The 26,716-nt window shown below is 38.2% G+C and overlaps 2 protein-coding genes across 2 annotated transcripts in view; one reads left to right on the top strand and one right to left on the bottom strand.

Annotated features, from left to right (window-relative positions):
• Positions 1–26,716, bottom strand: part of PLCXD3 (phosphatidylinositol specific phospholipase C X domain containing 3) — a 192,305-nt gene that overhangs the window by 126,053 nt on the left and 39,536 nt on the right. The window lies entirely within an intron of this gene.
• On the top strand, positions 10,420–11,409 carry LOC101286168 (uncharacterized protein C1orf53-like). The gene has a single exon (XM_033421201.2). It carries the CDS (start codon positions 10,895–10,897, stop codon positions 11,330–11,332), a length of 438 nt encoding a protein of 145 aa, XP_033277092.1. The 5' UTR covers positions 10,420–10,894; the 3' UTR covers positions 11,333–11,409.

Below are 26,716 nucleotides of genomic sequence, written 5' to 3'. Positions count from 1 at the left end.
CCAGCATGCATAAATTGTTTTTCCTCCTGCCTCTCCCCATTCTACATAACATCCATGGTGGTAAAGATAAGCTTTGTCAGAGGTGACAGGGTAGAGGGTGGTCAGTGTCATATTTTAGAAAACAGATTCAGATACGACCCAAGTAGATGAAGCTTTAGGGATTTAGTCTTTAAAGAACTGAATATAGAAGGATAAAAAACATAGTGAACAGCCTGAGAATCTCCAGTGGAAATTACAGGTTAGAAACTGAAACTAAAGTTGAAAATAAAACCGGAAGTAATGAAAATGTAATTCTGGGTAGTAAGAGAGAAGAAGCAATGTGATCAGGATGAATAAGAAATATAAACAGTTATTTACCTGGAAGAGTAAAAGTTTTTCAGTGACAAGGAAAGTTGGAGCAAATATTATGAGGTCTAATAATTTTCACTTAGTAAATATTAACTGAATGCCAATCCTGTGCCAGGCACTGAGCTAATTTCTGGAAATAAGTGGTGGACAAAACAGTGGATTTAAAGCAAATAGTCAGGGCCGAGGGTCAGGTCATTTCAGAGTAATGCTGAACTCCCCCCAAAATCGGAATGCTTTTCTTTGTACTGTGAGGCCAGAAAAAGCTAAAGTTGGAAGAATGGGCTCAAGCGAAAAACCAGGGTTCCGAGGAAGAACATCCAAAGGCATCTACATAAATTGCATTTATTTCAGGAGCTACACAAACATTTCACAGGGAAAGTACCCTATCAGACCCTGTAAGATAATTTACACAGAAATATTGGGTGGTATTATGCACACATATGCAACATACACCACATTTTAGCTGTTCACAAAAAAAGGTATATTTATATTTTTTCAGTGTCTGTCCTACAACTTATTTCCTTATGAAAAGCATCTTTTGCTTAGGCGTTTCCATAGAGTATTGCTTGATTTTTTTCATTCTTTTATATTATTTTTTTCCTAAGAAAAATATTTCCCTTAAATGCCAAGTACTTTTTCAAATGGTTAAATAGAAGAACAGTAAAGTTATTGATTAAATGTTCTCTTCTCTTTCTGAGTCTCTTCACTTAGGTTCAAGACTATAAAGAAAATATGGCTTAAGAAGACAAATGACAAAAATACATTTGCAGCCACTTTCATGTTTGAACAGGTTAGGAGGATTTTGTGTCTTGATTCTTCCAAATGTAAATGGCATTCAGACTAGACAAGAGGAAGAAAAAAATAGTCTCCAAGATTTCAGAAATGCTGTAAAAAATCACCCACGTCAATGTGGCAGAGTAGCTTGCTTAAAAGCCCTTCAATTAGATTCCATTGCTATAAATGGAGGTGAGAAATCAATCACCACAACCTGGGACCAGAAATAATGTCACAATGAATAAATACTATAAGTCTAGCTTGATATCAATAATTTTGAAAGAATGGTAAATTCATTTAAATGAATGGAGTATGTCCAATTAGCATTACAACTCAAGCCCTTTTAGCACACCAATGTCAAGTTAATATTCCTAAAATACCACATTTGTAAGGTCAATAACAAAATCTCATAGCCCTGTCTTCAAGACTGCCAACTGGTTAGATGGCCTTGTCTCTTACTGCTTCCTAACACATTCCACTGCATTCAATCAAATACTCCCAGGGCTTCCCTGGTGGCGCAGTGGTTGAGAGTCAGCCTGCCGATGCAAGGGACATAGGTTCGTGCCCCGGTCCGGGAAGATCCCACATGTCGCGGAGTGGCTGGGCCCATGAGCCATGGCCACTGAGCCTGCGCATCTGGAGCCTGTGTCTCAGGCTGAGCCTGCGCGTCCGGAGCCTGTGCTCTGCAACGGGAGAGGCCACAACAGTGAGAGGCCCACGTACCGCAACAATCCCAGGTCAAGGTCATATGTAAGAAAGAGCTTAATTGTGCAATGCAAAAAGAAAAGGAACTACAATTTTGAAGACTTAATTAGCTTATATTTTCCAACAAGATATGTCTATATAAAATATAATGGTCCCCAGTCTCCTCTAAACGGTGCTTTTATGGGTGCTTTATCTTCCCATTTGTGTTGTAAATTTTTCAGAGATAAAATTCTCATTTTTAGCACTCCAATGCCTACCACAGTGATGACCACGTTGTTAGTTCTCAATACTGTTGGCTGAATTTTAATATACTACACATTTGCTCCTGATGAACTGTACTTGAAACATTGAAAATGTGGACAAATGTGTCACATGTGTCTTTCATCTTCTGTTAGTATATATGCTATAGACTGAATGTTTGTGTCCCCACAAAATTTGTATGTTGAAAACTAATCCCCAATGTGATTGGAGGTGGAGTTTTAGGGGGTGATTAGATCATGACGACAGAGCCCTCATGAGTGGAATTAGTGCTCTTATAAAGAGGCCCCAGAGAGTTCCACCGTGAGGACACAGTGAAAAAACAACCATCATGTAAGAACCAGGAAGCGGCTTCTCACCAGACATCAGATCAACACCTTGATCTTGGACTTCTCAGCCTCCAGAACTGTGAGAAATAAATTTCTATTGTTCTAAGCCACCCAGCCTACAATATTTTGTTATAGTGCCCCTAATGGACTAAGACACATAGATCATTAGACTTACTTTTTTTTAACTTAAAGAAACTTTGGAGTGATGGCTATGAAATCCCAGCATGGAAATTCCAGGGTTTATTCCAACTCATCAACATTTAGAACAAAATGCCTCCCGGCACATTGAAAAAAACCAAGCAGTTTATGTATGCTTCTACTTTAATGCCATTGTACTCTGGGTAACCAAGAAATTGAATGTGTTTCCACACAAATAATTCTACCTAGTGAGTCCTCATTACTCTGCAACAATTGAAAGATTCACTGCTATATTTATGACAGACTTATAAGATAAAATTTTATAATGTATTTATAAAATTTTATGTATTTATGTATTTATAAAGTTTCATTTGAAATCTTTGATAATTAGATTTTATGTATTATCATTAACAAGTGGCTTACAGTGCTGGCATCCAAAATAAAGCAAATTTGCCTTTCCACCAACTTGCCTCTTTATTGGCTTTTGAGCGGCGAGCAGCCAGACCTCACTTTCAGTTACAGCAGGAGCATGCTTGTCATATTCAAGGAGGGGCAAGCAGGCCAGGGTGGTCTAGTGGAGTGAGCAAGGGGGAGAACGATACAGAATGGAAGAATAGGAGATGAGGTCAAAGGGGTGTGGGATGGGAGGAGGCAACCCTTCCCGGACCAGGGCTCAAACCCGTGTCCCCTGCATTGGCAGGCGGATTCTCAACCACTGCGTCACCAGGGAAGCCCTGTGTAAAATTATTGAAACTATTCTTTGATTGTTTAGGAATTGTCAAGTTTTTTCCTTGTTGCTATTGTCACTGCCTAAATGTTTTGACTTTGATCAAAGGGATTATAATAAGTTCTGGGTTCCATTTTCAGTATATGATTAATTTTTTTATATTTTATCAGCAAATGCACTTAAAATATTCTCAGTGGTATCAAATCTTTGTCCCCTAACAATTGGTTTGTTATTTTCTGAAAGGACCAAAAGTTGTCTGGACTACACCTACATTATCCATTTGAAATGGAAAGTCAAATTATATAATACAGTTTGGTATTATATTGGTTTATTGGTAAATAAACTAAGCAAAATATTCCTTCCAGATATTGGAACAGACTTTGCTATATAATCCATAAATTGACTCAACAGACAAAACCAGAAAGGATACATTAGTGTGTTATGCATTGAGAATGAAGAGATTAGGATTCTGTTAGAGAAGCCTGGAGGAACTGTGTAACACACGACTGAAATAATTTCCTTTTTTTTCTGTATCCTACAAAAGATCAGGAAATTATCACTCTTACCTCAAAAACCTGTAAAAGAGGAGGAGGAATAATGTGATTTTTTAAAAGTAATAACTCTCCATTAAATCACTGCAATCTGTTTCACATACATTTGAGGATTAATTTTCTCTCCTCCATAAAATGTGCAGCAAAACCATGGTAGTTTCTTTCTTTCTAAGACACTGGGTTACAGGAGCATTTTTCATCACTGCCTCACTTGTTAAACTACACTGATATTTCTACTTTCATGCTTATTTTTACAGTATTTCAGGGGTGTCTGATCATCTTTCAAATGATTAAGTGATAAGACAATCGAGAGAGAGAGAAAGCGATGCTGACACCAGTCATAGCGGTTGCTTGAATGTGGGAGAACGAAGCAGCTTCTGCTCCCAAATCATAGCAGCTGACCAATTCAGTGTCATGGTCAGAACCCAACTGGCTTCACACCAACACCCAATTAGGTTCACACCAACACATCAGCATCCCACTCCCATCACAGGGACAACTCTTTAGAAGTTGAGTCGTGATAATTTAGTCTCCCATATTTCTGTTTTCCATTAACAGAATCAATTTTAATTTAGGTATCAAATCCACTGAAGAAGTAGGTACCTCATATTTGATAACTTTGTTCCATCCACAGCCCTGAGAAACTCCCAGGAGCCTAAGAGAGCCTCAGAGTCACATATGGTGACTCCAGGCAGTAGGTGTCACACCCTGCAGGAGACACATCCAGTTACAAGAATCACCATATTCAGGAAAGCCCAAAGATTTGATGTCCACATCAGGTATGTAGAGTTTCCACTAGCAAGATCCAGTTTAGAAATCCAGGGTCATTTTATCATAAGCAATTCTGCTTAAAAACATGGTTGACATTTTACCCTGATCAGGTTTGCGGGGGAAAAAAGCAGTCAAGTTAACCAAAGGGCAGATCCTGACATGGCAAAGGAAATGGGGTATGAGCAGAAGTGCGGTTTTGAACATATTTGCAACACCTGTGAGACAATCTAATGGCATATTGGCAGTTGGATAGTCCTGGAACGCAGATGAAAGATCTTGACTGGAAATATAAATTTGGGAGTTATTTGCATATAGGTAGTGTCTCGTCTAGAGTGAGCATATAGAGTGAAAGGAGAAGAGGGTACAAGACAAAGCCTAAATCTAATATTTAGAAATCGGAGTAGAGGAGGGCTGAGGAAGAATGGCTCAAGAGGTAGGAGAAAAATCCACGACAGTATCATGTAGCAGAAGCCTGCAGAATAAACTGTCTTCTTAAAGAAAGATGATGTGCTCAACTTTGTGAAATAATGCTGAGATGCTGATTTTAAAATTTATGGTGAACTAGAATGAGCAGTTTTAGCAGAACAGTGAGGGCAGCAGCCAACTGGCTAGAGTAGGAAAAAGAATGGAAAGTGAGAAACTGGAAACAACATGCATAGAACTCTGAGCAAACTTGGCTTTGAGGAAGGTTTATATATTGTGTATCTTATAACCAATTGTATAAAACAGTTGTGGTCTCATCTAAACACCAGTCCCACCTAAAAAAGAACTTGTCATATTGTACTTGCTTCTGCTACTACGAGATTCACATTTCTGGTATTTGTCTTAGTGTTACCTTTCTATCTCTAATACATGTTTGCAACTTTTTAGGGATCTTTCCAGGGCTTGCTTTCTGGATGCCAAGGCTCCATGTTTTCCCCAGAATTTAAATAACCATAACACAAGGCTTATATTCCTGACCATGGCAGGTGTCCCTGTACTGCTGTAGCACTATTAGCTGTAAGCTTCTCTGAATTGTGCATTGGCATTAACCACTATTAGGCTTGGTTTTCCTTGGGCTTCCTTCTTTTCCACCCATCATAGCATTCACTTTCAGAGCTACTTTCCTCTTTGGATACTTGTCCTGTCAAAGAGAATTAAGCTTTCTAAATCCTTGGAAATGCAACAAAATCAGCGACAACACTTTTTAATGTAAAATTTTTATTAGCAATTTTGCTACAGGCCTTGCTCTAGACACATACTAAAAATAGCTGTGAGATGATGAAATAAAATGTTTGGGTAAAAATTATATTTACTTCCAGTCTCCACTTTCAAAAGTTTCTCTTTAGCTTCCACTGGTCATCATTTTTCTAGCTCAGTACCCAGAAGGTGTTCCCAGTCTTAGATTTATGTCTTATGTTTGGGAGAATTCTCAACCATAATCTTTTTAAACTCTATTCCTCTTCCATTCTCTGTATTTCCTCCTTTCTGAATTTGTAGTACATGTATGTTGGACTTTCTGAATCTTCTATGTCTCCTAGTTCTTTTTTCACATTTTTCTTTTCTATATCTTTGGGCTACGTTCTTCTAGTTCATTAGTCTCCCCTCAACTATTTCCAGTCTTCTACTCAATGCATGTAATTGTGTTTCTCTTTATTTCAATAACTACTAAGTTCTAAGAATTCTAACTGTAATTTTCAATACATCTGCTTTTTTGTTTCATTATCTCTTATTCTTGTTTTATTATCCCCTGTAATTTTCTGGTGTTCCCATCCAATTCTTTATGTTTTAAAAGATATTAAAAGTATTTATTTTATTTTTTTTTTCAGATTCTTCAATGTTTCCTAAGTTGGGGGATGTAAATAGATTCCTAAGCCTGCTAAACTTATTGCATGTTTTTCATCATATTGACATTCTCAGGACCGAGGGAGGTCATCTTTTATGCAAATCCAAAGTAGTTTCATGGAGGCCCCAGCATTGGTGTTGTAGTGCTCAGCATTCAGGCCCTGTTAGGGAAACTCAGACGATGTAATGTTCCTAAACTTCAGTTCCTACTTATGTCCATGGGTTTCTCTCTTTTTTCAAAAAAGTATTTCTACTTGTGGTCTCCAGAGACTTCCCTTTCCCAGAGTTTGAAATATTTATGTGTTTTCTAAATTTTTATAAGTCTTTATCCAGTATTTTTTTATGAGTTTGGACCAGATAGGAGAGGATTTGACATGTGCTCAATTCTCAGTTCACCCTTTGAATCAGAAACCTTGTGCTTGGTCTTTGCCTCAGCTTTGCTTTCAACCCAATAATCAACCAGGGAAATAAAAAAGAAAATTGAGGTTGAGTAGGGAAGTGACTCACAGTCTCTTTAGAGATATTCAACCACTGCATATTCTAAAATGATGCTCTAAGCAGGAGTGGGGACAAGGGAGCATTTGTCTGTGGTCTGAAAACTGGACTGGCCATTACAAACCTCTATTCTTAGCTCTGCTCTTGACATTTGGAATAGTTTGGGGTAAAAGCTGCTGTCTCAGCTCCCTTATTGAGGTTTCTTACTAACCTCAAAAGAACATTCCCCTCAATTCAATTTGAAAATATATCTCTGCTATGAAATTGGCTAAGAGTTTTTAAGCCCCAAATTTTCCTATCCCACAAAAACAAGATCTTGAATTAAAAAAAAACAAACTACCCAATTAAGTTTTTCCTTCCTTTTCTCCCCTTATCCTTCTACAGACACAAAAGGAAACCCATTATTTTCATGTTTCTCCTTCGATCTCATTAACTGACACTTAAAACAAGTATTGCTCTCTTTCATGCCCTCTTTTTCTAATCTTCTCAAGTGTTGTAGTCTCCAAATAGAATGAAAATTTTAAAAAGAATATGATCTTAAAATACTATGTATAGAATTTAAGGGTCAGAAAATTGTTTTTAAAAATTTCACAGAAAAGTATTTTCAAATGTGTAAGAAAGTTGAGCACTGGACAGAAAAAGCACATCTAAAAAATGCTTATAAAGTTCATAATTAAATCTAGCAATGTGGGAAAAAAATTACACGTACTAGAAAAAAATTATTATAGTTTCATTTTTATAAAACTGCAATAATAATTTTTTTTTAAAAAACTTACTATCGATTAAATAACAAGTGAGAAGAAATTAGGGTATATTTTCATCTGTGCCATATTAATATATCATTTTGGTAGGAAAATGTTCTTTCTGTATCATATGTTGTTTTCATTACTTTTCTTGGTGATGTGAGTCATAAATTCACTTACCATATTCTTTTACTCAATTGAAAGGTCTTAGGTGCCAACAGTTTATCCAGAGTTTCTATTTTTTTAAATGCCTTGCTTCTCTTGGGTGAGATGAAGAATGAGAATGGTAGGACAAAAAGTGATAATGGGCTGATAAGAGCTAGTTTGGAAAGATCTCAACAATGGCCTCTTTGGTGTGATCAAGACAGGCAGCTCTGTCCAATGATATCACTAGCCAAGGCACTTAAAGATACATGATGAGGAATGAATTTAGATTAAATATGTGTGTTTATCTCTATTCCCAATCCAAACTAAAAAAAAAAAAGATATGTAAAAATTATAAGAATAATGAGAATATGAAAGGAAACGGAGATATCAACAAATATCTGGAAAATGAAAAGTAGATGAATTAATTATAAATAATTTAGAAGAGCAGAGGGAGCTGAAACCCAAGGGCCTGAAGAGAGTATACTGATAAAAAGAAAGATGACAGAGGGGGAAGATGGCGAAAGAGTAAGACGCAGAGATCACCTTCCTCCCCACAGATACACCAGAAATACATCTACACGTGGAACAACTCCTACAGAACACCTACTGAACGCTGGCAGAAGACCTCAGACCTCCCAAAAGGCAAGAAACTCTCCACGTACCTGGGTAGGGCAAAAGAAAAAAGAATAAACAGAGACAAAAGAATAGGGACGGGACCTGCACCAGTGGGAGGGAGCTGTGAAGGAGGAAAGGTTTCCACACACTAGGAAGCCCCTTCGCGGGCTGAGACTGCGGGTGGCGGAGGGGGAAAGCTTTGGAGCCGCGGAGGAGAGCGCAGCCACAGGGGTGCGGAGGGCAAAGCGGGGAGATTTCCTCACAGAGGATCCGTGCCTGAGGGGCTTGTCTGCTCACCTGCCAGGGCGGGCAGGGCTGGGAACTGAGGCTCGGGCTTCGGTCGGAGCGCAGGGAGAGGACTGGGGTTGGCGGCGTGAACACAGCCTGCAGGGGGTTAGTGCACCATGGCTAGCCGGGAGGGAGTCTGGGGAAAGGTCTGGACCTGCCAAAGAGGCAAGAGACTTTTTCTTCCCTCTTTGTTTCCTGGTGCGCGAGGAGAGGGGATTAAGAGCGCTGCTTAAAGGAGCTCCAGAGATGGGTGTGAGCCGCGGCTAACAGCGCGGACCCCAGAGACGGGCATGAGATGCTAAGGCTGCTGCTGCCGCCACCAAGAAGCCTGTGTGAGAGCACAGGTCACTATCCACACCTCCTTTCCGGGGAGACTGTGCAGCCTGCCACTGCCAGGGTCTCGTGGTCCAGGGACAACTTCCCAGTAAGAACGCATGGCACCACTCAGGCTGGTGCAACGTCACAGCAGCCTCTGCCACTGCAGGCTCGCCCGGCACTCTGCATCCCTCCCTCCCCCCCAGGCCTGAGTGAGCCAGAGCCCCAGAGTCAGCTGCTCCTTTAACCCCGTCCTGTCTGAGCGGAAAAACAGACGCCCTCAGGCGACCTAAACGCAGAGGCGGGGCCAAATCCAAAGCTGAGCCCCTCGAGCTGTGCGAACAAAGAAGAGAAAGGGAAATCTCTCCCAGAAGCCTCAGAAGCAGTGGATTAAAGCTCCGCAGTCAACTTGATGTACCTGCATCTGTGGAATACATGAACAGACAACGACTCATCCCAAATTAAGGAGGTGGACTTTGAGAGCAAAATTTGTGATTTTTTTCCCCTTTTCCTCTTTTTGTGAGTGTGTATGTGTATGCTTCTGTGTGAGATTTGTCTGTATAGCTTGCTTTCACCATTTGTCCTAGGGTTCTATCAGTCCGTGTTTTTTTTTTTTCTTTAAAAAAATGTTTTTTTCTTAATAATTATTTTAATAACTTTATTTTTTCTTTATTTTATTTCATTTTATCCTCTTTCTTTCTTTCTTTCTCCCTTTCTTTCTAATTTTTCTCCCTTTTATTCTGAGCTGTGTGGATGAAAGGCTCTTGGTGCTACAGCCAGGAGTCAGTGCTGTGCCTCTGAGGTGGGAGAGCCAACTTCAGGACACTGGTTCACAAGAGACCTCCCAGCTCCACATAATATCAAAATGGCGAAAGTCTCCCAGAGATCTCCATCTCAACACCAGCACTGAGCTTCACTCAACGATCAGCAAGCTATAGTGCTGGACACCCTATGCCAAACAACTAGCAAGACAGGAACACAGCCACACCCATTAGCAGAGAGGCTGCCTAAAATCATAATAAGGCCACAGACACCCCAAAACACACCACCAGATGTGGACCTGCCCACCAGAAAGACAAGATCCAGCCTCATCCACAAGAACATAGGCACTAGTCCCCCCCACCAGGAAGCCTACACAACCCACTGAACAAACTTAAGCCACTGGGGACAGACACGAAAAACAATGGGAACTACGAACCTGCACCTGCAAAACGGAGACCCCAAACACAGTAAGATAAGCAAAATGAGAAGACAAAAACACACAGCAGATGAAAGAGCAAGACAAAAACCCACCAGACTTAACAAATGAAGAGGAAATAGGCAGTCTACCAGAAAAGGAATTCAGAATAATGATAGTAAGGATGATCCAAAATCTTGGAAATAGAATATAGAAAATACAAGAAACATTTAACAAGGACCTAGAAGAACTAAAGATGAAACAAGCAACGATGAACAACACAATAAATGAAATTAAAAATACTCTAGATGAGATCAATAGCAGAGTAACTGAGGCAGAAGAACGGATAAGTGAACTGGGAGATAAAATAGTGGAAATAACTACTGCAGAGCAGAATAAAGAAAAAAGAATGAAAAGAACTGAGGGCAGTCTGAGAGACCTCTGGGACAACATTAAACACACCAACATTCGAATTATAGGGGTTCCAGAAGAAGAAGAGAAAAAGAAAGGAACTGAGAAAATATTTGAAGAGATTATAGTTGAAAACTTCCTTAATATGGGAAAGGAAATAGTTAATCAAGTCCAGGAAGCACAGAGAGTCCCATACAGGATAAATCCTAGGAGAAACATGCCAAGACACATATTAATCAAACTGTCAAAACTGGCCCCGCCTCCCACAGGCGGCAGCCATGGCGGCCTGGCAGGTCCCGGGGTCCGCGGGCGCTACGCTCGGGAGGCAGCCGTCCCCTGCCCCACCGCCAGAACTGCCCCAGGTCAGAGAAGTGTTCCGACAGCGCCTCAGCTTCACCTTCTGCTCCTCTTCGCAGGGAGACTGCGGCGGCTCTGGGCCCGACTCACAGGGCGGACCAGAGGGAGCAGCAAGGCGTCCGGTGAGCAAAGAGTTAACAGCGGCAGAGCGGAGGGTCTCGGAGCTTCACGCAGCCGCCTCCGCGGCTGGCCGGCTGAACTTCGTGGACCCAGCTACCGGCTACATGGTGCTCACCCGGCTGGCCCACTTGCAGAGAGGCAGATGCTGCGGGTCTACCTGCAGACACTGTCCATATGGTCAAGTCAATGTTAAAGATCCATCCAAAAAGAAGCAACTCAATTCACATTTTTATGTTTGAGAAGAATTTCATTTCTGTTCTCCATCTAATTGAGACTTATTAAAAAAATAAATAAAACCTTAATCCAAAAAAAAAAACCTCAAAACGCAAATACAAAGAAACCATATTAAAAGCAGCAAGAAAAAAAAAAAATAACACACAAGGGAATCCACATAAGGTTAACAGCTGATCTTTCAGCAGAAACTCTGCAAGCCAGAAGGGACTGGCAGGACATATTTAAAGTGATGAAGGAGAAAAACCTACAACCAAGATTACTCTACCCAGAAAGGATCTCATTCAGATTTTTTTTTTTCTTTTTTTTTTCCGTACGCCGGTCTCTCACTGCTGTGGCCTCTCCTGCTGCGGGGCATAGGCTCCGGATGCACAGGCTCAGTGGCCATGGCTCACGGGCCCAGCTGCGCCACGGCATGTGGGATCTTCCCGGACCAGAGCACGAACCCGTATCCCCTGCATCGGCAGGCGGACTCTCAACCACTGCGCCACCAGGGAAGCCCTCATTCAGATTTCATGGAGAAATTAAAATCTTTACAGACAAGCAAAAGCTGAGAGAGTTCAGCACCACCAAACCAGCTTTACAACAAATGCTAAAGGACCTTCTCTAGTCAAGAAACACAAGAGGAGGAAAAGACCTACAATAACAAACCCAAAACAATTAAGAAAATGGGAATAGGAACATACATATTGATAAATACCTTAAATGTAAATGGATTAAATGCTCCCACCAAAAGACACAGACTGGCTGAATGGATACAAAAACAAGACCCATATATATGCTGTCTACAAGAGACGAACTTCAGACCTAGAGACACATACAGACTGAAAGTAAGGGGATGGAAAATGATATTCCATGCAAATGGAAACCAAAAGAAAGCTGGAGTAGCAATTCTTATATCAGACAAAATAGACTTTAAAATAAAGACTATTAGAAGAGACAAAGAAGAACACTACATAATGATCAAGGGATCAATCCAAGAAGAAGATAAAACAATTGTAAATATTTTTGCACCCAACATAGGAGCACCTCAATACATAAGGCAAATACTAACAGCCATAAAAGGGAAAATCGACAGTAACACATTCATAGTAGGGGACTTTAACACCCCACTTTCACCAATGGACAGATCATCCAAAATGAAAATAAATAAGGAAACACAAGCTTTAAATGATACATTAAACAAGATGGACTTAATTGATATTTATAGGACATTCCACCCCAAAACAACAGAATACACATTTTTCTCAAGTGCACATGGAACATTCTCTAGGATAGATCATATCTTGGGTCACAAATGAAGCCTTGGTAAGTTTAAGAAAATTGAAATTGTATCAAGTATCTTTTCCAACCACAACGCTATGAGACTAGATATCAATTACAGGAGAAGATCTTTAAAAAATACAAACACATGGAAGCTAAACAATACACTACTTAATAACCAAGTGATGGCTGAAGAAATCAAAGAGGAAATCAAAAATTACCTAGAAACAAATGACAATGGAGACACGATGACCCAAAACCTATGGGATGCAGCAAAAGCAGTTCTAAGAGGGAAGTTTATAACAATACAATCCTACCTTAAGAAAAAGGAAACATCTCGAATAAACAACCAAACCTTGCACCTAAAGGAATTAGAGAAACAAGAACAAAAAACCCCCAAAGTCAGCAGAACAAAAGAAATCATAAAGATCAGATCAGAAATAAATGAAAAAGAAATGAAGGAAATGATAGCAAAGATCAATAAAACTAAAATCTGGTTCTTTGAGAAGATAAACAAAATTGATAAACCATTAGCCAGACTCATCACGAAATATAGGGAGAAGACTCGAATCAATATAATTAGAAATGAAAAAGGAGAAGTAACAACTGACAATGCAGAAATACAAAAGATCATGAGAGATTACTACAAGTAACTCTATGCCAATAAAATGGACAACCTGGAAGAAACGGACAAATTCTTAGAAATGCATAACCTTCCGAGACTGAACCAGGAAGAAATAGAAAATATGAACAGACCAATCACAAGCACTGAAATTGAAACTGTGATTAAAATTCTTCCAACAAACAAAAGCCCAGGACCAGATGGCTTCTCAGGCGAATTCTATCAAACATTTAGAGAAGAGCTAACACCTATCCTTCTCAAATTCTTCGAAAATATAGCAGAGAGAGGAACACTCCCAAACTTATTCTATGAGGCCACCATCACCCTGATACCAAAACCAGACAAGGATGCCACAAAGAAAGAAAGCTACAGGCCAATATCACTGATGAACATAGATGCAAAAATCCTCAACAAAATGCTAGCAAACAGAATCCAACAGCACATTAAAAGGATCATACACCATGATCAAGTGGGGTTTTTCCAGGAATGCAAGGATTCTTCAATATATGCAAATCAAACAACGTGATACACCATATTAACAAACTGAAGGACAGAAACCACATGATCATCTCAATAGATGCAGAGAAAGCTTTTGACAAAATTCAACACCCATTTATGATTAAAACTGTGCAGAAAGTAGGCACAGAGGGAACTTTCTTCAACATAATAAAGGCCATATATGACAAACCCATAGCCAACATCATCCTCAATGGTGAAAAACTGAAAGCATTTCCACTAAGATCAGGAACAAGACAAGGTTGCCCACTCTCACCACTATTATTCAACATAGTTTTGGAAGTTTTAGCCACAGCAATCAGAGAAGAAAAGGAAATAAAAGGAATCCAAATCAGAAAAGAAGAAGTAAAGATGTCACTGTTTGCAGATGATATGATACTATACACAGAGAATCCTAAAGATGCTACAAGAAAACTACTAGAGCTAATCAATGAATTTGGTAAAGTAGCAGGACACAAAATTAATGCACAGAAATCTCTGGCATTCCTATACACTAATGATGAAAAATCTGAAAGTGAAATGAAGAAAACACTCCCATTTACCATTGCAACAAAAAGAATAAAATATCTAGGAATAAACCTACCTAAGGAGACAAAAGACCTGTATGCAGAAAATAAGAAGACACTGCTGAAAGAAATTAAAGATGATACAAATAGATGGAGAGATATACCATGTTCTTGGATTGGAAGAATCAACATTGTGAAAATGACTCTACTACCCAAAGCAATCTACAGATTCAATGCAATCCCTATCAAATTACCACTGGCATTTTTCACAGAACTAGAACAAAAAATTTCACAATTTGTATGGAAACACAAAAGATCCCATATAGCCAAATCAATCTTGAGAATGAAAAATGGAGCTGGAGGAATCAGTCTCCCTGACTTCAGACTATACTACAAAGCTACAGTAATCAAGACAGTATGGTACTGACACAAAAACAGAAAGATAGATCAATGGAACAGGATAGAAAGCCCAGAGATAATCCCATGCACATATGGTCACCTTATCTTTGATAAAGGAGGCAGGAATGTACAGTGGAGGAAGGACAGCTTCTTCCATAAATGGTCCTGGGAAAACTGGACAGGTACATGTAAAAGTATGAGATTAGATCACTCCCTAACACCATACACAAAAATAAGATCAAAATGGATTAAAGACCTAAATGTAAGGTCAGAAACTATCAAACTCTTAGAGGAAAACATAGGCAGAACACTCTGTGACATAAATCACAGCAAGATCCTTTTTGACACACTTCCCAGAGAAATGGAAATAAAAACAAAAATAAACAAATGGGACCTAATGAAACTTCAAAGCTTTTGCACAGCAAAGGAAACCATAAACAAGACCAAAAGACAACTCTCAGAATGGGAGAAAATATTTGCAAATGAAGCAACTGACAAAAGATTAATCTCCCAAATTTATAAGCAGCTCATGAAGCTCAATAACAAAAAAACAAACAACCCAATCCAAAAATGGGCAGAAGACCGACATAGACATTTCTCCAGAGAAGATATACAGATTGCCAACAAACACATGAAAGAATGCTCAACATCATTAATCATTAGAGAAATGCAAATCAAAACTACAATGAGATATCATCTCACACCAGTCAGAATGGTCATCATTAAAAAATCTAGAAACAATAAATGCTGGAGAGGGTGTGGAGAAAAGGGAACCCTCTTGCACTGCTGGTGGGAATGTGAATTGGTACAGCCACTATGGAGAACAGTATGGAGGTTCCTTTAAAAACTACAAATAGAACTACCATATGACCCAGCAATCCCACTACTGGGCATATACCCTGAGAAAACCATAATTCAAGAAGAGTCATGTACCAAAATGTTCATTGCAGCTCTATTTACCATAGCCAGGAGATGGAAACAACCTAAGTGTCCATCATTGGATGAATGGATAAAGAAGATGTGGCACATATATACAATGGAATATTACTCAGCCATAAAAAGAAACGAAATCGAGTTATTTGTAGTGAGGTGGATGGACCTAGAGTCTGTCATACAGAGTGAAGTAAGTCAGAAAGAGAAAGACAAATACCGTATGCTAACACATATATATGAAATCTAAGAAAAGAAAAATGTCATGAAGTACCTAGGGGTAAGATGGGAATAAAGACACAGACCTACTAGAGAATGGACTTGAGGATATGGGGAGGGGGAAGGGTAAGCTGTGACAAAGTGAGAGAGTGGCAGGGACATATATACACTACGTAAAATAGATAGCTAGTGGGAAGCAGCCGCACAGCACAGGGAGATCAGCTTGGTGCTTTGTGACCACCTGGATGGGTGGGATAGGGAGGGTGGGAGGGAGGGAGACGCAAGAGGGAGGAGATATGGGAACGTATGTATTAGTATAACTGATTCACTTTTTTATAAAGCAGAAACTAACACACCATTGTAAAGCAATTATACTCCAGTAAAGATGTAAAAAACAAACAAACAAAAAAAGAAAGACAGTCATTCCACAGAACCCTGAAAAAGCATAAGGTTCAGAAGCACAAGTATCATGGAAGATGCAATGAGGAGACAAGCTGGAAATGAAGGTAACATTAGTCAAAATTCTATGAATCAGAGTAGTTAGGTCTCTTCCTTTTTCCGATACAGCTGGGCAAGGTTTCCACCCCACAGTGGAGGAAGAACAAAGACTGCTCAGGAGGAATGGATCTAGGAGGGGCATGCGTATGGTGGAAACTGAAGGTGGGAAAATGTCACTCAACAGTGGGAATCCCAGCTCCCTTACTGGTCTAGTTCCCCTAATGTTAGAAGCCTAAACAGACAAAAGACTAGAATATTCTTTTCTGGATAACCTGCAGAGCTTCTGAGAAAAAAAACAATAAATTCTTCCACAAAATGAGCAGGGAAGATGTCTACCTCGGTGAACAGACGTGCTACCATCTGATCACCTTGGAGTGAATCCTAAGAGTTGATAAATGAACTTCATCCCTAAGCCTCCAACATATATCATCATCATTATCATCATCGAACTTATAATAAATCTCTCTGCTCTTTCATTTGTAAATATGAGTGGACATCCAAGATCACCAGATATTTGAATGAAGCCTCCAACATGAAAGAGAGGGACTCAAAACAAATGAGAAAAGGAATCTCTAAGGACACAGACTAATAAGACTTTATATTGTAAAGAAACAGATAAACAAACAAACAAAAAAACAGGAAGGAAACTAGTAAAAAAGCAAAAAGGAAAATTTTGGAGTCCTAAAAACATAAAGTTTATAGATTGAAAGGGCCACCAATTACCCAACAAAATGAATGAATAAAAGGAAATCATCATCAGAGCTCAAAACTCTAGAGATAAAGAGGAGTTCCTAAGAGGTTACAGAGGTTATTTACAAACAGGTCATACACAGGAAGTCAAATGACATTTTATTTCTTAAAAGTAACATTGATGCTAAAAGATAATGCTTCCAAAATTCTGAGTTAAAACAAAATTCCATACCTAGCTAATATATCAATCAATCATGAACATAATATAACGACATTTTCTGACATGCAAGGATTCAAAGCTTTACCCTCTAAATAACTCTTTAATATATAATGAAGACATATCTTGAGAAAAAGAGGCAGTATATTAAAATGATTAAGGCACAGATCCTGGAATCAGAATCCTGGGTTTGAATATTGACTCTTCCACTTTCTAGCTGTGTGCCATTAAGAAAACTAACTGCTACTTACCTCAATTTCCTCATCTGTAAAATGGAGATAATAATAATACCTAACTCATGAGCATTCAGTGAGTCCTTGCATGTAAACAGTGCCTGGCAAAAAATAAATGCTACATAGTAACATTATTATCTTTATAATATCATGGAAGATATGGACTTAGTACACAGAATATAGGAAGTTTATCTATCTATATATCTATCATCTATATATATAATATATATTTATATATATATTATATATTTTTTTATATATATATATTTTTTACACAGGTTCAGAAATGGTAAGTCCAGATAACAGCTGCACATCAAATCTACAGAGTAATCCATACTAGGGCATGAGGTTGGAGGGCTCAGGAATGAGGTGTCCAAGTAAAACTGGACCTGATGCACTGTTTGGAACTGTGAGCATTTAGAAAAAATATTATAAGCAAGTGACAAATCTTTGTATTTGGAACACAATAGCCATAAGCATAAAGAAAACAAAAACTTTAAAAAATGCAACCTTTAACTTTAGTAAAACAAAAAAAACTTTATGAAATATAATCATATCATTACTTGGCTTAGTAGTAAAAAATAGTTACCTAGTCATAGGAATGTAAATAGCAGCTAATCGATTTAACTAAAAATGGTAATATAATTATAATGAGAGAAAAAGGGGTGGAGATGGGAGTCAGTAGGAGTCAGTGAGTAAGTAGTCCTCAAGTATACTATACCAAAAAAGTCAAAAAATGGTGACTAAAACTGACAAATCAGTAAGTATCAATATAAGGTTATTATTTAGAGATAAGAAGGTAAATATCATAAAGTGTAGCTTAAAAGAAGTTGAGTGGTTTTTCTCTACAAAAAGGGTCAGGGTGGGGACAGGAGACTTCCACTTTTCAGTATAAGCTTTTGTACTATATAATTTTTAGCTATTACTTTGTTTACAAAATTATCATAAAATGATAAATTAAAAATTGAAAACAATAAATGAAGAGAATAATGGCATATAAAAATGCATACATTCATTCAAACATTATTGAACCCCTACCACAGGCCAGACATTTTAGATCCCGAGTGTGTTAAAATGCATAAAATGATCCTAGGCTTAAGAAGCTCACACACTAGCAAGGAGATTCAACAGAAGATCCTTAACAGGAGACCATTTGATAAATGTGATGATAGGAAATGAATAAAGTATTCCAGAGAATAGGTGACAAGTCCATTTGCTCTTCCCAGGCAGGTGAATTTTTTAAAACAATGTTTTGAATAGATAATACACACACCTTACAAAAGTTGAAATATCTAAAATGACATAAATGGTAAAATTTAAATCTCCCTCTCATCCCTGGTCTCCAACAAATTTTCACCTCCCAAGGGCTAATGATTGTTACCAATTACTGTGTATTTTTCCAAAGATAACTATGCATTCTGAGCATATAAATATATATTCATACATAAGCATTAAAAATATTCTTGAACACAAATGGCTGCACATAATATAGATTTCTTCACGGTAGTTTTCATTTAAAATACTGTGAAGATCATTCCACATTGGACATATAGAGCTGTCTTAGTATTTTTTTAATGCTTGCAGAGTATTTCATTGTAACATAAACTATTTAAACAGACCCCTCCTGATAGATATTTAAGTCATTTCCAATGTTTTACTACTGCAAACAATGCTGAAACATCTTAGTATCAATACATATATCACTTTGCAAATGTACAAGCATATCAGTAGGATACGTTCCTAGAAGTGGACTTCCTAGGTAAAAGCAAGTCTCAAAGCGAGTTCATACTGAGAGTGACAGTTAACCTAATGTCAGATTTTAATTGGATAACTTAAGTGAACACCTGCAACAAACCTACATGGACTTCAATAAAATGAGTTTGATCTTGAATCTAGTTGAATCAATAAGGTAGGAACATTTCGTAAAGCACATCTTTGAAGATGAATGAAACCCATCTCTATTTCACTAACCAAGGTTTTGATATTGAGATTGACCTTCAACTTGCCCACGGGATTTAATCTCTCAGTTATAACCCAGGTTAAATACCAATATGATTATGTGTCAGACCTAAACATGGTCTTTCCTATTACTACATATAGAAATATTTGTCAGCAAAACCAAAATGAGGTAGGGCACTTCCCTTTCACATTGCTTTACTTCTTGTTGCCCTCTCTATATAGCTGTGTTTGAATGATTATCCCATCTCCTTCACTATTCATGTGACAACCAAGACTCCAAGCCCCCGGGCTAATCTCAAAACAATGTCACAAAATTAAAACCTGGATCTACTTCTCACTTAAAATGTAAGTTGCTAAATATAATGAGCTCACAACTGAAAGTTTCAAATCAAATGATATACTTGAGCAGGCCCCTGCATAAAGGATGCCTTATCTGGTTACAAAAGATTTACTGTTGAAGCAGTTTGTTTCTTACTTTTTCAAACTCAATGCTTCTGCCATTCTGTACAGTTTAGGAACAGGCAGTTAATTCTGTAAGCACCACCGACTGCATCCAAGCTGCCCTGACTGGTTTCTGAACCATTTGGTAAGTAGAGTGCGGTCTAAGAATTGAATAAAGCATTTATTCTCTTCATTGTCTAATTAAATACCATTTTTCTTATGACCTAAGATTTCCTTGCCTACAAAACTGAGTAAGAGATTTAAGATCATGAAGAAGCATATAAACTATGTTAAATTGTACATGATAAAATGGAAATGGCTATATTATTGAGTTTTCACCCAAGTGGATTTCTTTAAAGTCCTCAAATAATTAAAGCAGATTCTTAAAAAGAAAATAATTAAACAATCTAGACCATAATTGCTATATAGTAAAATAACATGAATCTCATTCCAAGATAGGCAGGCCGTGTCTCTTTCTGAGAGATGACATTGCAATGGCCTAAAGCTCTGCCTTTTAAGAAGCAGTGAAGGTTTGGAGGTTATAGTTTTGTCAGAAAAGCACCGCATTATTAGAGAGTTGATGATCTTTAGCTTGGTACCAATTTCTCAATACTCAGGAGGTTCATTAGCTGACCAAAGAAGGAAAAACTGTTCATTGCAGATACTAATGTATTCATAAGTTACATCTCTATTATTAAGAGATAATTGGTTTATTAAGTGTAAAGAACAGAATAATTTTTTTGTTTTCCTTTAAGAACACATGTGTTTAGAAAAAAACTCATGATTGATCCAAATATCAGCATCAAGATTGTGGATAATCCAAAAAAATAAATGAAACTATAAGCCTCTTCTATCTCCTTAACGATTTGTATGATATTTTATGCCAAAAATTTATTTTTAAATGTTTTACTTTCTAAAGGATTTTCTATTGTCTAAAAAAATCTGCACATGAAGGAAAATATTCCGGATGGCTGGAGAAAATCTGCCTGGTATTAAAAATTAGCATCTAAAGTAGCCATAAAGTGGAAAATGCATTGGCGGGTAATTGAAGATTAACAATATTGCAACAGAATAAAAGAGGAACTTTGACATCTTGGGTCTTTAATGAATCAATTTAGAGACACTGGGGTTTCTACAGCACAAAACAAAGTAATGACTTACTCCCTCATACAAAGCACAATAAATGTGTGATAGTAAATTTATCATCCTTTCTTGGTGCCAGTTGTGAGCAATACAATGACAGAACTGGTAGTAGATCCATTCCATATTCAGCTTTCCTTAGTAGGGAGAAAGGCACATAAGGAAAGAGTCCACAGAAGTAAACTTGTCAACTACTACTGTACAATAATTTGGATGTCACCTTCAGTGGAAACTTGGAGCAAAAGGTCCCTTCTTCTTTGTTAATTTCAAACAAATCTGCAAAGTTTTAGAAGTACATGAGTATGAGTATCCTCCACTATCATGGGAATTCTGTACATCAGGATGACATTGTCTCTTGTGTGTGGACCTCTCTAAGTATCTCTTTGGCCAATAAGGCATAACACTCAAGAGATTTCTGGGAAGATCATATTCTTAATTGCTACAGCTTGACAGATGGAATTAATGACATTTTCCCATGTGGTTATATGGGTGTGTAATGATTCATAACACACAAATATATCCACAAAAGATCATGCCATTTCTGCAACCCTCTGAAACTTTCTCTTTATCCCTCTTTGCCTCCTGGTTAATCTGCTGAGAGTAAAATATACTGTTTTGTGGGCTCATTCTCTGCCAAGAATTATGTAAGCCTAATACATTATCTCATTTTAATCCTCCCCACTTTGGGAGAGCATGCAGAAAAGAGTTAACCAGGCATCTTGAGTTTTATTCTTTGAAAGGCCTACCTACAAATTTCACACTTGTCTGGTATCTAGGAACTTGGATTTCAGGAGGGTTCCCACCATTTCCAGAATTGATAAGAGTAGCTCCCTGTGCCTAAATTGTTTGTATAAACAATATGGTTTATGTTGAACACCTGCTTTCCTTCTGGGTGTCTAGAGCTTGATACATGCCAGGCAGAGGACACTTACATGATCAGCCTCTAATCAAAACCCTAGGTACTGAGTCTCTTATATACTGCCCCGATTGGCACACACACGTGTTGTCATGACTTGCTGAGAGAATTAAGCGTGTCCTGTGTGACTCCAGTAGGAGAGGACTATTGGAAGCTTGTGCCTGGTTTTCCTAGACTTTGCTCTATGTGCCTTTTCCTGTTATGATTTTTAGTTTGTATCCTTTCACTGTAGTAAATCATAGCTGTGAGTATCACCATATCCTGTGTCCTGTGATTCTTCCTAGTGAGGCATTGAAACTGGGGTTAGTCTCAGGGAACCTGACACAGAGAATAAGTATTATTATTATCCACATTATACAGAGGAGAAAACTAAAGTACAGAAAGATTAAGGAAATCTCAAAGTTCTCATCAAGGCTTTTAGTAAAGGTCAAAAATTATTCTGCAGGACGTAACAATGCATAATACCTCAATCTTCCACTGATTCTGACATGGATACAAAATATAGTTTCTATAGATTTTCCTATTTAACCAGTATTCAGTGACAATGTTCTTTTCATTTCCTGCTACAAAAATTTAATTAATTCATTAAACATATGCATATGTATACAAATGTACTACTAGACACTAGACCAGGAATCAGCAAACTACAAACCACAAGACAAATTTATCCTGCCATCTGTTTTTGTGCATCCTGCATCCTAAGAATGGCTTTGTATTTTTAAATAGTTTAAAAAGACAAAATAATAATATTTTGTGATATTAAAATTTTGAGAAATTCAAATTTGGGTGTCCATATATGATGTTTTAATACAACACATCCACGCCCATTTGATTACATATTTTTTGTGGCTGCTTTTGTGCTACATGGCAGAGTTGAGTAGTTGCATCGGAGATCATATGGCCCTCAAAGCCCTTTACAGAAGAAGTTTGAGATCCCTCCTCTAGACCCATCATGTTCAAGGCCTCCCTCTCCTAACCAAACTTATGCCACTTGTACTGTTCTCATCTCCCACATATCACTTTTCTATACCTGTCATCCTGAGAAAACTCCCTTTTCTAAAAGCCAGAGCCCATGTTTTATATTTCTGGTCCTGTGAACTTGGAGAAAAATCACTTTTTTTCTCTGGGATTCAATTTCCTCATCTGAAAAATGGGAATAATGTTATTATCCTTACATTAAAATTATGAAAATTAAATGAAATAGTATAGATTAAAAAATCATTTAGTTCAAAGTAAGAACTCAAGAAATGGTACTTGTTACTGGTATTAGTTGGAGTTTCTATAATAGGCAATAATCCTTTTATCTCTTAGTACAGTACAGTGCTTGTTATAGCTGATTAATAAAAAATCAACAACATACTTCATTAGCATGACATTATAGAAAGCAACAAGGATGCACTGGGTAGTAGAGAGAATTTGGGCCAGTTATCTACTCTTGTTGCTAAATACACCTGTGACATTACCTGATTCTTTCTGAAGCACACTTCAAAGAATCAGGTACATCTTTTCTCAGACCTTTGGCCTGAAATAGTACTCAGGATCAAGATGTCTCTTCCATGATCCCTAAGATCCAGCCTCCTTGTACCACAGCAACTTCCAAATTCTGGATTTCTCAGCATTGCCGCTTGCTCAAAAAAAAACTCATGTATGTATTAGAAGTCAGTTTGAAGAGGCTGTCCTATATCTCAGTGCAGTTTCCTAATTATCCACTACAGACTATCCCTTGCTTTTATCAGATTGTAACTGACCTAATTTATAAAGACTCCAGTGAAAAGAGTCTCATTAAAAGCCTTCATCTCTTTAGCAGTCTCTCTTTTCTCCCCCAAATGATCTAGGACAAAATGGCCCAATACAACCAGCTGGGAAAATTACAAAGTCACTTGAGAACCTTCTGAAGGGAGCTTGCAAGGAGTGGGGTCTCTAAGGACTGGTGACAGACATGCACTGGCTAGAAGTGGGGTTGGGTGTAGTTGCAGGATTAACAGCACTTTAAGAAATGTCTGGCAAAATATAGCACTGGGTCACTACTACTCCACTTTCCCTTACAGAAAAGTTTTAAGAATCCCTGGCCACTGCACTTTGGATTGATGATAGCTGTGATTCACAGACATTTTATTTTGACCCTTGTGCTTCATGCAAAACAGGTACAATAAAACAATTCTCAATAACAGCATCATTCAATCAATATTTATCAAGTCTGCTATGTGCAAAACATTGCAACCATGGAGGCTGAATCAGTTAGGTATTCCCATAATAATACTGCGTAACAAATGACTTCAAAATCTCAGTGGCACACAACAATAAGCCTTTACTTCTTCACAAATTTCAAGTGGCTGAGAAGGCTTGACTTCAGACAGCAATGGCTTGTGTTGTTCTACTCCACATATCTCTTGGCTTCCTCTTGGGGCTGGCAGGCTACCCAGAGAAAGCTACTATCACAACAATGGCAGAAATGAAAGAGGGAGACCTCTTTAAGACTCAGAACTGGCATACTGTAACTTCTGCCCCTATTCTCAGCAAGTCATATGGCCAATTCTGAAATCAAGTGGTTGGGAAATATCCTCTGCTCATAATGAGGCTACGCCAAGTAGATACAGGAGGGATGAAGGTATTTCAACATTTCAACCTGCTACAGAGTCATAAGATAAAACAGTCTCCAGGATCCTGGGAAGCATCTAGTCCAACCCTGAAATTTCAAAGACAAGAACTCTGAACATAAGAAAAGTTCAATTACAGCTAGCCCAAGGAAACAATTTTTTTGTACCATGGTGAATCATACACACCACGATCTGCCCTCTAAAGGAATAAGAGCTTAGAAAGATTGATTGAAATCACCCATCATAAACAATACTTGGCTCTTAGGCTTTGTTGGCAGGTTAGGTAGCTGAGACAAACCCAGAAGGCAATTGGGGGAAGTTTAAATAGAAAACAAGGAAAGAAAGCTGAGACAGGGGCAGTATTCTGGTGTCCAACTGGATAGCAGGATGGATCATAGGAACTATGATTCAAGGCATAACTTAAGTCCTTTGGAGGATTATGGGGAAAGATAAAAGCTCAAGTCCTATAGACACTTGAGCAGAGAGTATTTGAGGGGAGAGAACTTCCTCCCTCACTTCTGATGTTTCTGGCCTATCTCCACATACTTCTGCAGTCCTCCCCATGAAGGGTGCAGGAAGGACTATCACATTTAGCTTGCCCGTCTCTCAGTAGACACCCTGCCCTACCAGAGAATATGTTATGTTTCCCTCTCTGCCAGGTGGTGGCAGTTAGAGTCCCTGAGGTTAAGCCAGTTTAATTCTGGGATTTTGTATTAAGAAGCTCATTTGTACCTCATATAAAAAGTTGGAGTAAGACCACCAATTGGATTGAGAAGCTAATCCAAAGCCACTCTTACATTAAAAATTTAGTACACAAGAAAATGAAGCTAAATTAATACTAAGTAACTAAGCCATTGCTCAGAGTCAGCCTTTTATGAAGTGCCTGGAGCTGGGGACCCTATAAAGGGAAACCTGAGAGGTCCCAGTTCTGAAGATCAAGGAATGCAGTGATATGGGATTCCCCAGACTTATTGCTACTCCAGTATGAAGTCTTACTTGGCAGTTCTTCTCACCACGTGATATTTTACATTCACCTTATCATTGTTCACTAGGCATAGGTGAAAAGATGGCTCCAGCTGAAACTCTCATTCTCCTAGAGCTCTTATTCACTGCTCTATCTCATCTCCAAATATGTTGCTTTGTGTCAAACAACTAATGATTCCTTGATTGTGCCATATTACTTGACAATGTGATGCTTTTTGCATGTATTGACCCTTCTGCCTGGAATTGCCTTGAACTTCCTTTCCTGATAAGAAAACTAATCCTTTGAGACTCAATTTCAGCATTACCTCTATGGTAAATCTTCCCTGTCTACTCCCCTCACTACTTATACATTCCACAGAAGCTAAGCATATCTCTACTTTGGTTTTTTTCATACTGTATTATTATTGTTTTAAATATTTGTGCTTTCTCCAGGAAACTATGAACTACTTAAGGATAGAGACTATCTTATTTTTTGTGGGCACAGAACCTAGCAGTGTCTAGTAAATTCTATAAGGTAAATAGTCATTGAATGAGTATAAGGAGGGAGGACATACTGATTTTTTATGACTAATCCTCAAAAACAGTAGCTTCTCCATTTCAGGAGAAGGAAGTCTTTTCCATTTTGGTTTTGCTTTCTTTGAAGTTTCTAATGAAGATAATTCTTCCTATTTTAGTTTGCAGAGGTCTATTTTTCTCTCTGTCATCCAGTATGAAAGGCAAGTGGAAATGGGAGATAAAGCCAAATGGGTCAAAATCCAAGTAGACTTTGGATAGAAACATGGACCCAGAGCACAAGAGGGAGTGTAGGAAAATAACCGGGAGCCAAGATAAATGTCCTCACCTGAATTGGAATATGAGGGACCTAGTAGTGGCTGGGTGGTTTGGCTGGCCTAGAAAAGGCAAGGATTCAGGGAAGATAATTTGCTGAAATGCTGCAGTAGTTAGAAATGGTAATCCCTCAAAAGTCTGAGGGTAATGTTATGTCATAATTCTAGTTATTACTTTAAAATGTATATCTCAGAAATAACTAAATTTCCTTGTCAATTGCATTATTATGAACTTCCATCAAATCTTTAACCGTGGTCATTTTTAAGTCTTTTGTCATTTACAGACAGTTCTGGGTGTACTCTGATGTTTTGCAAAAATGTTCCTATAAGAGGGTTTCATCTTCAAGGAATTCATGGAAAAGACTCTGACAAGTACAGGTTTCTGGTAACTGACTATACTGCTGAACTGAATGAATGAGCATTTTCAGAACTCTA

Source organism: Orcinus orca, chromosome 3, assembly GCF_937001465.1.
Source record: "Orcinus orca chromosome 3, mOrcOrc1.1, whole genome shotgun sequence".
Classification (NCBI taxonomy): domain Eukaryota; kingdom Metazoa; phylum Chordata; class Mammalia; order Artiodactyla; family Delphinidae; genus Orcinus; species Orcinus orca.
This window is presented reverse-complemented; position numbering and strand designations above follow the sequence as displayed.